General features: G+C 42.5%; 1 protein-coding gene across 2 annotated transcripts; it reads right to left on the bottom strand.

The window, feature by feature from the left end:
• Positions 1–2268: 2268 nt before the first annotated feature.
• On the bottom strand, positions 2269–13462 carry CTSS (cathepsin S). 2 transcript variants are annotated; one of them, XM_061606222.1, is made up of 8 exons: positions 13297–13462; positions 10406–10541; positions 8671–8793; positions 7755–7910; positions 6763–6987; positions 4951–5116; positions 3779–3884; positions 2269–2743 (listed from the first exon to the last, which is right to left on the bottom strand). In XM_061606222.1, the coding sequence occupies exons 2-8, from the start codon at positions 10535–10537 to the stop codon at positions 2644–2646; spliced, it is 1008 nt and encodes a 335-aa protein (XP_061462206.1). In that variant the 5' UTR covers positions 10538–10541; positions 13297–13462; the 3' UTR covers positions 2269–2643. The 2 variants fall into 2 exon arrangements, with proteins under 2 accessions (XP_061462206.1, XP_061462205.1); XM_061606221.1 differs by having other exon boundaries at positions 2270–2743; positions 10406–10538; positions 13297–13461.
• Positions 13463–14205: the final 743 nt, after the last annotated feature.

Genomic DNA, 14205 nt, shown 5'->3' with positions numbered 1-14205 from the left:
ATGGGAAGGGTGCAAGTTAACTCCTTTCCTCCATCTCCCAGCACCACAGCCCACTTTTATTATGTTCTGACCTCTGGCCATTAAAACACAGCTGCACAGGCCAATTTAGCAACTGGTAACAACGCAACCCAGCTGCTAGCTTCAAGATGGGGGCTAGAGGCTGAAGGGACCAAAACAAACAATGGCGGGGGCCTGATGGAGAAGCACTGTAATTGTCTTGTAAAGTGCTCTCTCTCTCTGTCCTTTCAGGCGATTGTCTTGTTGTAAATTGCCTTGTTCTCATATATCCCTTCAAAAAAAAAAATCCCCTCAGGGCGGTTCCCACACGCTCTCCAACCCACCTTTTGCCTCCTCGCCTCCCCGCTCCCTCTTTCCCGCCGTTTCCCCTCCCTCCGGCTGCCTTAACGGACGCTCGCGCTCCCCTTACCCTGCCTAACTTTTTTCCCGCCTTTTTGAAACGCCTCAGGCGAGCCTTTCGCTCAGAGTCGCTTGTGGACACTAAAGCAATCATCCTTTCCTGCATCGCTTCACGTTTTATTTACCCTCCAGAGTTATACGCTTCACATTTCTGACTTTTCCACCGAAAAGGTTCCCAGGCCGGCTGAGGTGGCTTTAGCTCGTATCATAAACGTAATATCTCCGTGTTGTTACTGTATCTCCCACACAGAGTAGACCCACTGAAATCTGTAGCCACAACTACCTTAGGTCCATCGATTTCAGTGAGTCAGAATATGACTTAGTTCAATACAAATTCTTCTTTGGTCATATTCAATGCTAGTCCTACTCAGAATAGATCCATTGAAGTTAAAACATGACTAATTTAAGCTTATCAAGTTCAGTGGTTCTACTCTAGTTGACCTAATAATAATAATAATAATTTTGAATTGCCCCTTAAAACAGAACTATGGTGTAAGTATAAAAAGATTCCATTCTTTTATACCACACCCCTCCTTCAGATTAATATCCCCACCTCCCCCATTTTTTTCTTTTTATTACTGCCAGGCAGGATGAAATTTTCCAGGTGAAGCTTTCCCCCAGCAATTCATACCTTCCTGACAGGGATAGCTGAGCCTGTTATAATTTCTTGCCAGGCACGGTTTTAAAGGCACACAATGGGTTTGTGTATGTGTGTGCGCGCGCGTGTGTGTAGGGGATGTAGCCTTTTGTACAAGGAAAGACACTTCTAATGACACATATATGTACATTATATGCCCACTACCACATACTCAGAGGGATTGCCCTCAGCCTCCTTTGCAGACTAGCTACTAAAGTTGCCAGCTGGCCAGAAAAATATATTAAAGACCTGCTCCTCTGCCTGTAACAGAAATCAACACATTATATCCTTAACAACGCGCTGTGGCTGAACCTGGCATTCAAAATATGTCCTGACAAATGCGCCATATGTTCAGAAAGAACTGAAGGTGTAAGACAATAGGTATATATGTCCTTGGGAAATGTGCCGTGTACCCTTGCAACACATGAAAATTCCAAAAATTACAGGCAATGTCACCCAAGACATTTTGCTGACTGAAGTGGAAATGGCACCTCCCTTCCTTCATGGTCCCAAAGGCTGGCCAAGATATTTTGGCACCTGGGGCAAAAATCTCACAAGTCTCTCTCCCTGGGAATAAAAAATAAAATAATATTTGTTGCCCTTTCATGATACTCAAACTCACTCTGCTCAATGGTAGGACTGGCTCTGATTACTATAGTTTTCTTTTATGAACTGCATTTTATGTGACAGTATTCACTGGTACCTCTTTTTTTTGCTGCTCATGGCAGCACAGCACTTTTAACAAGATGCATAGGAGTACCGGCACCTTTTTTTTTTTTAAGCAAAAAAACCACAATATCTGTTTGCATCAATCTGTTTACTTTATGGGGGGCGGATGTGGCCCTCCAAGCCTCTCCATCTGGCCCTCAGAACTCTCACCAGGCCACACTGCTCACTGGTCCTGTTTTTGCACCTTGAGTGTTTTTGCCTGCCTGGAATGGGTCCTTGAACTGTGTTAATGCCTCATTCTGGCCTGGATGGAGAGGTGTGTGTGTATATAGAGACTGTAGCCTACAGTACAAAACTGTAGCCTACTGAACAAAGGTAGCATTTACATTTGTTCCTTCAGCCACTTTTGCCTCTGGCCATGCCCACCACTGGCATGTGACCCTTGAAAGGTCATCCAGAAGAGAAAGTGGCTCTCAGATTGATGAAGCTTCCCCACCGCCACTTTTTACTTCCATCTTTGTAAAGTGGCTTGCTTAACATTACCGGAGTCACTTTTTTTTTTTTTTTTACCTGACACAGCTTTTATTCCAGCACACCTTGAGGTGGCAACAGTGATTCTACTCAGCAATTACATAAAGTTTTGGTTGTTCAGAGCAGAACTACTGACATTACATTATTACATGATTAAGCCTCACAGCAGCACCCATGAGAGGGTTAGCAAATAGCATGATAAACCAAGATAAACCATCATTTTGGCTGCTTGTCTCAGATCTACCAGGTGGAGCTGACAGGAAGATCTTGCCTTTGGAGACTAATCATTCTTCTTAGAGCTGTTTGATTTTTTTAAAAGCCTACAGTTTAGTCGCCTAATTGGCTATTTTTCCAGTGAAGAAAAATCCATTGGGAGCTGCAAAATCTCTCTAAATTTGTGGATAGGAGCAGTCGCTGGCAATTCCACACCGATTCCCGTGGTTCCTTGCAATTCGAATATATCCTTGATCGCCAAACTTTTCACCCCAGCTGTTGAAATAACAACGAATAAGATATTAGGAGAACAATTGATACTTTTTTTTGCAAGCAAGGGACTCCTCCTTCATGGGTCTAAAAATGCTAATTAAGGAACTAAGACCTCCACTACGCCAGAGAGTGCCATACAAACAACTATCATGTAGCTTTAATATCTTATGCTGTGGATGCTTCACTTCCACATAAGAACATAAGAAGAGCCTGCTGGATCAGGCCAGTGGCCCCCTCTAGTTCTCACAGTGGTCAACCAGATGCCTCTTCTGGGAAGCCCGCAAGCAGGACCTGAGTGCAACAGCACCCTCCCCACCTGCATTTCACAGCAACTGTTGCTCAAAGGCATGTGGCTTCTGCAATGGAAGAACATAGCCATTGTGGCTAGTAGCCACTGATTGCCTTATTCTCTTTTATGAATTGGAATTGAATATGCCAAGCCTGGGGTGGTCTTCATGCAATGTTTGTGGTCTACCACTGAGCTATAGGAAAATAATATAATAGCGTCACTTCAGATGCAACTTGGTGTCCAAAGCATATTTGTCTCTGGTAAGTTGGGCAAAGTAGTACCGCTTGGACCACAAGTTAGACAAGATTACTGTTTTTGTATCTGCCAACTCAATGGAAGTTAACAATTTAAGTCCTATGCATGATCCCAGAATACAGTCTGCTTTAGAAAGTTTCAAGATAGCTAACTAACTGACTTTGTAAAAACGTAGGATATAAATCCATAAATAAAATACTCATGTACCAAAAACAAAGAAAAAATACATTCTGCTATTGAATTCACATTTATGGTAAATGCTTTAGACTAGTGTTCTTCAATCTTGGGCTCCAAAATGCTGTTGGACTACAACTCCCACCATCCCTAACCATGGGCTAAACTGAATGGGGATGATGGGAGTTGTAGTCCCAACAACATCTGGGGGCCCAAGGTTGAAGAATGCTGCTTTAGACCAAAGTGTCTCAAAATGGATGGGGACTGTGATGTATACAATGTTGGGCTCAGCAGCTGGATTCCCTGAAGGATATCCTCACCTGTTCTTCACAAGCCAATAGTCTTTGCCATCTTCTGTTCCATATCCAACTACAAGGACTCCATGATTTATATGCTGAGAAGAGCAGTCTGGATCATCGTATATACCTAGATGAAAAGGATTTAGAATTACTCTCAGGTGTGTATGAGTGTACGGTACATTTTTTTAAGTGAACCAAAGATGGGAAGCTGCCCATGCAAAACAGTCATGCTAGTTTAGGGTCAAGAAAATGTGCTGGTAGTTAACAGTAACAGCAGCTCTGTTCCAGTGATGGAATAGAGAGAGCTCCCTTCAGGACTGCCCCAAGACATTTTGCTGCATGAGGTGAAGGCTCCCATCAATTCCATGTACAGAATCTGTTCTGACTGGCGGCTGAATCTTACTTCAGCAGTGATGATGGGTCAACTTCTTCTATAGTAGCATCATGATAGCTTAGTGAGCACAGAGCAGGGTACTTTAATAAAGCCAGGGGAAACAGTGGGGCTGCCATTGGCCTTGGCACCTTCCTCAATCTGCCTAACAGCAGGACCGGCCACAGCTGCTTTATACCAAGCCAGACCATTGGCCCATCTAGCTCAATATTGCCTACAGTGATTGGCAACAGCTCTCCAGGGCTTCAGGCAGGAGTCCTTCCCAGTCCTACCTGGAGATGCCAAGGATTGTGTCTGGGATTTTTTGCATGTAAAGCGAGTGCTCTGCCATTGAGTTATATGAGGCTTTTGGTGTCATAGGCAAGCAGGAACCATAGGTGCATAGAGAAAATCATAATGTGTTACTAATCATTAACAATTATTTTACACCACTCATTTCAACACAAAAGCCATTCATTTCTAGGCAAAGGAAACAGTGTGTGTGTGTGTGTGTGTGTGTGTGTGTGTGTGTGTGAGAGAGAGAGAGAGAGAGAGAGAGAGAGAGAGAGAGAGAGAGAGAGAGAGAGGGAGAGAGAGAGAGAGAGGAGTAATCAATTACATAACATTTGCTGACTGAAAACAACAACAAATACCGATTGCATGCACTGGATTGATTTCTGTTCCAGACATGAGACAAATAAGCAAACATCAACAAATTCCTGTTCTGTCGGAATTCTCTGGCATCCCTAGTTGTGCCCATTGATTTCAATGGGTGTACTTGGAGTATGACTTAATGGCTACAGGGAAGGACCATAGAACTCACCCCGTTTAAACAGAAAGAATGATACTTGACTTGCATCTATGCCAACTGATACAGGCCCAACATTGGCTACGGCATCCTTCAGGGAAGCTTCATCTCCAGGTGGAAGAGCAACATATTTAGAGCAGGTAGCAGCTCGTGCAGAAGGATCATAGCGACATGTTCCATCCTGAAAGAAGCAGAGAGAAGATCAATCCTATATGTACCCTTAAGAAGGAGTGAGCCCCATTGACCACACTGGGCCTTACTTCTGAACAAACGTGTGTAGCAGCTATGGGGAACCGTTGGCCCTCCAGATGTTGTGGCACTACAACTCCCACCACCCCTCACCATTGGCCACGCTTTGCTGGGACTGAAGGAAATTGTAGTTCAGCAACACCTGGGTGTTCCCCACTCCTGATGTACAGTCATGCTCAGATCTATTCAAGAATGTTTGACTTAAAAACAAACTAATCAGCAACGATGCTTTCCATCTTCCCTCTAATTTTTTTAATAACAGGTTTTTAATTTTGGGGGACCACTGCTGGATCAGGCCAAAGGGGGCCCATCTAGTCCAGCATCCTGTTCCCACAGTGGCCAACCAAATGCCCCAAAGGGAAGCACACAAGCAGGACCTGAGCGCAAAAGCAACTTTTCCCACTTGTGCTCTCCAATGAACTGGAATTCATGAGCCAAAACCAAGCTCTTTTGAGGTGCTAGAGTAATCAGAGATCAGAGTTGGCCCAGTCTCAGTGACTGCAGACTTTATTCTGCATTGAGAGTCCTTTTAGGGTGCAAAAGCAGCTTTCACGTTTTAATATGAATAAATAAAAATGGATTAAAACTACCTGAAATTATGGCGAAGATCTAAGCTTTTACTCCTTTGTACTGGTTACACTTGGCAAGCAGGAAGATGATTAAAGAGTGTTAAAGGGGTAACTGACCTTTAAAAAGTGTGCCGTGACTAATGCTGTTACCCGACTAAAGAAATCAGCTAACAATCCCATGCATTTTAGTTGATTTGTCAAGTAAATCATTGATTTAAATTCTGCATAAATGTTAAGGTAAAAAGAATCATATTTCTAAAGAAAAACGGGATAACTATGAATTAGATGGTGCACACATATGATATAGGAGAGATCGTCTTGAAGAGGTGTGTGAGATACTTTAACTTTTGTATATGAGAGTGCATTTTTTCAGCTCTTGTATTAAAATAATTAAGGTGGTTTTTAAAAAATGCATGAATAGTCAGGGTCACATTGTAGCCAATCCAGAGGTTCTTACGTCACAATCCAATACATGTTTACTCAAATGTAGGTCCCACTGAATTCAATGGGGCTTACTACAGGGCAAGTCTGCATAGGATTGCAACCCCAAGTTAACTAATCTAGCCAATTAATTAATTTGGGCTGCAAACTTGAACTCGTTTACCTGGACGTAGGCCTCATTGAAGAGATGGATTGATTCCATAAAGGAAGCCACAGACCTGAACTTACAGATCTGAACAGGATGGTTTATTGGAGGTCGTTGATTCATAGGGTTGCCATAAGTCGTAATCGACTTGAAGGGATATAACAACAAAGGCCTCATTGAATTTAGCAAGGCTTACTTCTGAGTAGATCTGCTGGAGATTGTAAGCCTCTTTGTGGATGAAGTTCCTCAAAAAGTGGTGTACAAATTTTAAAATAAAATATGCTGCAATTCATTTGCAACTATTTTAATCCATTTGAATCTATTGCTAGCAGTCATGAAGGGATATACTCCGGGATAAATCTGCAGATGCTTTCCTCTGTAGCATTTTATACTTACATTCAAGATATATTAAATGATACAAACCTTGGCTTCATATGGGTAGGAATCTTCCGAATCAATGCCTTTGTTTTCTATTATATACTGGAAAGCAGCGGTAATGTACCCTCCATTACACCCATGGTTTCCATACTTGCTTGAGCAGTCAACAAGGTTCTGTGCACTGAGGGACACCAGTTTCCCTGTTTTAAGTTTCAACTGGCCTTCCAGGGACCCAATGGCACTAAAGGCCCAGCATGCACCACAGGAACCCTGAAATGCAGGAGATGGCCATCAGTATCTGTGGCAAACTAAGACTTTCTATGAAGAACATAGAGACAGAGGTTGTTTCCAGACAGGGATGGGCAAGAAAATTAGATTCAGTTCACATTTAAAGATGAAGCTTCTTAATTCTCACTTTTCAAAAAGTATGTGAACTGGAACAGCCAGCCTTCAAAATTTGCATTTCTCTGAATTTTGCAGTGCACTTCACCAGTCAAGTACTATGCACAAAAATGCATAGACTAGTGTCAAGTGTGCCTATAAATACATATATTAGTGAAAACAAAATGCATTAGGGAAAAATTGCTTTGTAAAAATGTGTATATCAGGCAAAGTTGCATAAGGACACATGTATATTAGGAAAAATTCGCTGATGAACTTTCATGAGGACTTTTTTGTTTAATTGCAAACTGATGTGGAAATGTGGAAAATTTAAGACTGGAAAAATTACAAACTGAGAGAGACCAAAATTGACAAATTCGCCCATTCCTACTTCTAGATGACCTGTTTATTGAACACTCATTCTGATTGCTTTGTGGGGAGATTAGACAACATTACATCAATCGTTATCATCTCACATTTTCCAGTGTCTTTCCCCATCACTTTCCTTATCGCAAAAAGTCAGATCTTTTGGAAAGTGGGTGGTTGCACAAGAGCCCCAAATCAGCTTTAATTGCACAACCTGAATTTGCTGATATTTGATTGAATCCAACCATAAAATAGTGACAATTTGAAAGTACTCAAAGAAACTCTCTCACCTGGTTCTTAACATCCGTGACACACCCTTTCTCCCTCCAGTCCACAGCTTCGGGGAGGGCTCCGGTCCCCATACTTGACCTGTAATATGTTGAATTCTGCCTCCGTGTCTCAGAAACTTTCAACCCAGTCAACAGAGCAGTAACCTCCTCGCTGGTCTATATCAAATAACATTTTCCAGAGGAAAATGTGTTAGTCTCTTGCAAGAAAAACAACGAAGAATCTTGTGGCAGCTTAAAGACTAAGAAATTTAATGGTTGTGACATAAGCTTTTGAGAACAACATTAATCAGATATATGAAATAAGAATGGAGAAGAAATTTGATTCAATTTGAATTTTAATGCAAAACTGTCTAGCGTGCAGTTCTTGAACCAATACGTGAACAACAGCCAACCTTCAAAATTCACACTGCTCTGAATGCAGTTCTCCAATCAAGAAATGTGTGTAAAAACATATATGTGGGAAAGCATACATAAACATGCATATATTAGTGAAAACAACCCACAACAATGCTTGCAAAATTGCTTGTAAAAATATGTATAGGGAAAATGGGAAATTGCAAAAATATGTATATTAGTCAAAACTGCAAACAAAAATGTGCTTATTTAGGACAAATTTGCACTAAAATGATGAACTGCTGTGGAAATGTGGAGACCTGAATTTCATACTGGAAAAATGAAATGAGAACTGAGAGATTTGTCCATGCCTAATGAAGGAACATACATGCATTTAATACAGAGCAAGGGTGGGCAACACTTCTATCAGTCTTAAATATATTTTAATTGTTCTGGGTTTCCCCCCTTCCCAAACAGGAGATAGTTCAACCAGTTCCAATCCTTTGGCTTCAATCAATGGCATATTTGTTTTAATATGGCAGAATTATTCACTCTCGTCAGTCAAGTATATTTGTTTACTAACCATATCGCCTAGATGATTCATGCCAAGTTCATAGGAATGCAATCCCAGTGAATATTCAAGGTTGTGCAACATTATAAACTGCAGATTCTTCTCCCAAGTCATACGGCGGTCTCCTTCCTCTTTCTAAAAAAACAAAAAAAACCCCAAAGCAGAAGCTCACATCACACAAACCAGAAGACATAGTTATGAAGTAAAATTATTCTTATTATCAGCCACTTTTCAATATGAATATGCTCAAAGTGGCTCACAAACGCAAAACCACAAATCAACACATCACTACAATAACAATCAAATGCTAAATTATTTCAGAACAGAAAAGTGTAATTATATGAACATTATAACATTTTGAAGTCATCACAAAACAAACTATTGATAATTAAAACATGTCAATATTTATTCATTTTTAAATATTTTATATATAGGTGTGTATGTGTGTGTGCATGCATGTACGTATGCACCTTTTTCACCCTACAGTGTGTGGTTTGGGGCTGATTTTGCCACACTCATACAAACAGAACCTGAACTTATCTCATCCCCTACCACTATATTTCCAGCTACATGCCAGTATAGCCTGTTGGTAGAATCCTTTTCCCCCACAGCCAGCCCAGAAAGTGGAGAACGTTGCAGGAGTTTTTTTGCTTAGCATTATGTTATGTGACCTTTCCTGAGATTCCTTTTATCACTCTCTACTTCAGTTTTCTAAGTGGCCAAACTATTATATCAACTTAACATCTGGCTGTGAGAGCCAGTGTGGTGTAGTGGTTAAGGTGTTGGACACTGGGTGACCTTGGGCCAGTCACTGCCTCTGAGCCTCATGAAAACCCTATTTATAGGGTCACCATACGTCGGAATCGACTTGAAGGCAGTACATTTACATTTTCAATATCTGGCTCTATTCTCTGCAATAGGGGTGAGGAACCCAAGTGTCCCTGTAGATGTCGCTGGATTCCAACTCCCATCATCCCTGACTGCTGACCGGGCTGATGGGAACTGGAATCTAGCAACATCTGGAAGGCCACAGGCTCCCCCACTTCTTCTCAGAAATCAAACCAGGCTGCCTTTGCATCTGGACTACCCTGACTCTTGCTCGCGTTGCCTAAGAGACTTAGCCTTATCTATAGATCGTGCCTGATTCCCCTGGAATCACTGGGTGTTCTTTTTCCTTGCATATTTGTGCTTTCATCGCTCTTGTGTTCAACTGGCACCCTTCTCAACCATTTCCTGGTTTCAGTCTGTCTCATCAAACCTTTCAAAGCCTTCTGCGTGGGCTCACTCATTCAACCCATCATTATATTAAGCACAGGGCTGGCCCTAGACATTTTGGTGCCTGAGGCAACAAGATGGCACCCTCCCTCCACTCCATGTTGAGAAGCTGCCTGGACTAGTGCATCCTCCATCAGACACCTAAGGGCAGAAGGTTAGCTTAGGAGGCACACGGCGGATTGTGCGGCAAACACAGCTGGGTCTTCCTCCATCACTCTGTAGCTTCTTCATCACTCTGCAACGGCCTCAGTCTGCCTAATGGTAGAGCTGGGCCTGGTTAAACATCTTCCTCCGGCTCAGTCCTGAAATAACACAGTGGATAACACTCCTAATTAGTCCTCAGCTGGACCATGTCTGCCACCTCTTGTTCTCCTGCTGGTCATGCTACTTGCTTGCTCCTAGAACTGGGGGACCTTACAAGTCATGGGGTTTCCACACCCTTAACACTCATGGCAACAGATTGTGCTTGTACCTCATTTTGATATCCTTTCCCATACTTTTTCTTCCAAAGCTCCCAATGCCTGTCAAGTGTGGGGTCCTTTTCCCAGTATGCAGATGCAGCAACAGCAGCAAAAGGCACAAAAAAACAGGCCCACGGCTTCATTCTGCTGAGACAGATATGGAAAGCCATTAAGTGTAGGGTTGTTGGTACAGAAGTAAGGCAGATGGCTAGGAGGGAAAGGGGTCTTCTCAGTAATTGTTGGATGCCCTCCCCCAGTAGGGATGCACCCCCCCCCTGTAGGGATATGCCAATGTCAGAGTCTCATTTTTCCAGTCTTAGGTTTAGTCCTCTGCATTTCCACATCAGTTTGTGATTTTAAAAAAAAAACTTCATGAAAATTCACCGGCATTTTAGTATGAATTTATCCTATTATCCACATCTTTCTATGCAATTTTCTCCAGTAAACACACTTTTGCAAATCAATTTCCCCTAATATAATGCATTATTGTATGTTATTTTCACTAATATATGCAGTTATATGGATACTTTGCCCAAGTATTTGCATTTTTTGTAGCTGGAGAAGTTCAAATTTCAAAGGATGGTTGCAATTTGGTTTGCATATTGTTTTAGAAAGTGCAAATAAAGAAAATTAACCTTTAAATACGAACTGAATCTACTCCCCAGAGAGGCTTGCCTGACACCTTTGGCATGAGATGAAGACTTTTTTAAAAAGGTAGACTATAAATGTAATAATATAAATAAATAGATACATTTGCATATATACATATAAATTAGCAATCCTGCACAGACATCCTGCACAGATGATAAAACCTGTATGTGAAAACCTCAGAGGATCATTTGTTCTTATTTTCATTATCAATATGAAGAGCTGATTTTTTTTTCATGGTTTATTGGTTTTTCCATTTTTTCTGTATGAGGAACTGATCTTGACAGGGGATTACTTGCTTCAAACCGCCATCTGAATCCACAGCTGATCTGAAGCCAGATCCAATTCTCACTCTCCATAGATACCTTGGATTTTTTCCAGGGCTAGTTTGGGGCATGCAAATTTGTGATAATAAGGAAATTGAATATATAATATTGTTGGCCCTACTGCAAACAGGGTGCGGAGGAAAGGAATGTCTGTTCCTTGGGCTGAAAGTTAGCTACATTGGCAGGGATGCGTCTTTCCAAAATGCAACTGAGCATTAAGTTTTCAGAGCCATGCTAAGTCTCTAAGCAGCAAAACCAATTGTGATGGCTTGAGTCCTATGGCCTTGCACAACAACAGCCAGAAAAAGGAAGCTCCATTGTGCATTTAATAGATTTCGTGGTTCTGACAAAGGCTCTGAAAGAGTGACATTCGAATGTTAAGAAGAGCCCGGTGGCTGGATCAGGCCAGAGAGGACCCATTTAGTCCAGCATCCTGTTCTCTCAGTGGCCAAACAGATGCCCCAATGGGAAGCCCTCACGCAGGACCTGAATGTAATAGCACTCTCCTGACTTGCGATTCCCAGTAACTGGTGTTATCCAGAGGCACACTGCCTCCAACTTTATTCCTCCAAAGCCACTCCACTTTTATCGCACATAATGTGTCCACATAGAACAAGAATGACCTGCTTGTTCGTGGATAGCCACAGTGCCAGTTCCATGTTTTGGGAAGGCAGAGGCAGCTGGTTCCCAAAAAAAGGGCAAAAAGCAGGGAGGCCAACAGGAGGTGGAGCCAGAGCTATGAGAGGCAGAGTAAACTAATCCGAGTTTGTCCCATCTTCTTCTCCTCTGCCAAGTCCCACAGGGTTTAACTCTAAGCTTTTTTGCCCACCGCACAAGCAGCCAGCACACTGCCCGCCCCCAAACAAGTCAAGTAATTACTCCAGTTAATACAAGGTTATGCTTTTAAAGGAGGCAATACTTTCACTTTTTAATTCTTTTTATCTTTACTCATCTATTGCTTTTTTAGAAACTACCTAAAGGTAAAGGTGTCCCCGCACTTGTAGTGCGAGTCGTTTCCGACTCTTAGGGTGACGTCTTGCGATGTTTACAAGGCAGACTGTATATATGGGGTGGGAGTGTCCAGTTCCTTCCCCGGCCTTTCTTTACCCCCCAGCATATGCCGGGTACTCGTTTTACCGACCACGGATGGATGGAAGGCTGAGTGGACCTCGACCCCTTTTACCGGAGATTCGACTTCGTCCTTCCGTTGGAGCTTCGGCTCTGTTACCGCCGCTTACCACTCTGCGCCACGGAGTTCTACCTAGCTCTTATTAAATCCCATATGCCGAATTGCACAAAAACATATTTCACACTGCACAAGGGTGTTTTTTTTTTTTACACTGCCCAAAATGTGTCTAGGCACGGCTAGAATAAACTGGAGTCCTGCAAGGGCAAAGCCGAGACTAAGGAGGAGACCACCACCTGGGAACTGAAAGCATGTGGCCTTGGGTTCCATGACAGAAGGAAGAAAGGTGGGATATTAAATAAAATAAATTATTTTTAAAAAAAACCTAAACACATAAAAAACCACATGAATGTGATAAAAACGAGGCTAAGGTCAAGGAGCTGACGAAGAGTTCTGGAGAACCCAAAAGCTTGCCACATTTGTGTATGTGTGCGTGCGCCTTTTTGGTTGGTCCTAATGAAGGTTATTATTTGTTTATTTCTGTTTATTTAAAAGCATTTCTAAACCAGCGAAAATTTTAAAAATCTCTATTGCCCGACTGTTGAGGGTCCCACCCCGCACTTCTTATGAATCAACATGGCTACCCGTGGGTTAATTAAGAGCTGAGATTGTTCCTTAACACAAGGAACACAAGAAAAAGAATTGTTCCTTTTTCGAAAAGAAAACCCACCCACAAAGTTACTTCCTCAGTTACCAGTGATTTGAAAGAGGGGAAAAAAACAGGGTCTCTCTCTGTACATACCTGAATGTCTTTCAGCAGACAGCGGCTGAGAATTTCTGTCTCTTGACCTCTCAAGGTATAAGAAACTTTCTTCTCCCAGGACAGTCCTGTTCTGTTCGTTCCCCGGGCAAACTTATCAACAATGCCGTCCCTGCTGCACCCACATAGTGATGACAAAAGGGCTAGTTTCGATTTCTTATGCTGGTCACATGAGCCTCTTCTCCTTCATAAAGGAAATGGGTTGCGATTTTTGCTTTCATTACCATTGTGGCCAGTTTGAGCATTCGGTGATGACTGTGAATTGATTTGTTACATCCTCAGGCTTGTCCTAGGAGATTCTGAAATGCCTTGTGCAACAGTTTGACTATGTCCACACAACAGGGCATCCTGACCTGCATACATCTTCTTAATCATATCTTTGTCACTCTCTCTGCAGTTTGCACACATTGGGCTCAGCCAGTAAAAACTGGACTGCATTCCCCTCTAGATGTGTGTCTACATTATGAATTTAATCCAGTTTTGAAACACATTTAAGAATGTAAGATCTGGATCAATCCAGAGGTGGGGAACCTTCTTTAGACCAGGGGCCGCATTTCTCACCGGCAACCTTCCAGGGGCCGCATGACGCTGATGGTTCGGGCCAGCAGCCAATGTGGAACGGATGTGACTCTTACCTTTTACAATAAGCTCCCTTCTAGCCATACAAAAGTCGGAAGTCTTGACACACACCTTCACGTCTCTCCATCCTCCATCCAGACAAGCAAGAGGCACTATTGCAGATCAAGGATTCATTCCAGCCAGGCAAAGACACTCAAGGATGGTGCAGATGGGAGCTGGAGAGAAAAGGTATAGTGCAGGCAGAGTCCTGGGGGCCCGACAGAGAGGCCTCACTGGCCACTTTTGGACCCCAGGCCTCAGGTTCACTCTGCC

Source organism: Rhineura floridana, chromosome 22 (assembly GCF_030035675.1).
Source record: "Rhineura floridana isolate rRhiFlo1 chromosome 22, rRhiFlo1.hap2, whole genome shotgun sequence".
In the NCBI taxonomy this organism is placed as follows: Eukaryota; Metazoa; Chordata; class Lepidosauria; order Squamata; family Rhineuridae; genus Rhineura; species Rhineura floridana.
This window is presented reverse-complemented; position numbering and strand designations above follow the sequence as displayed.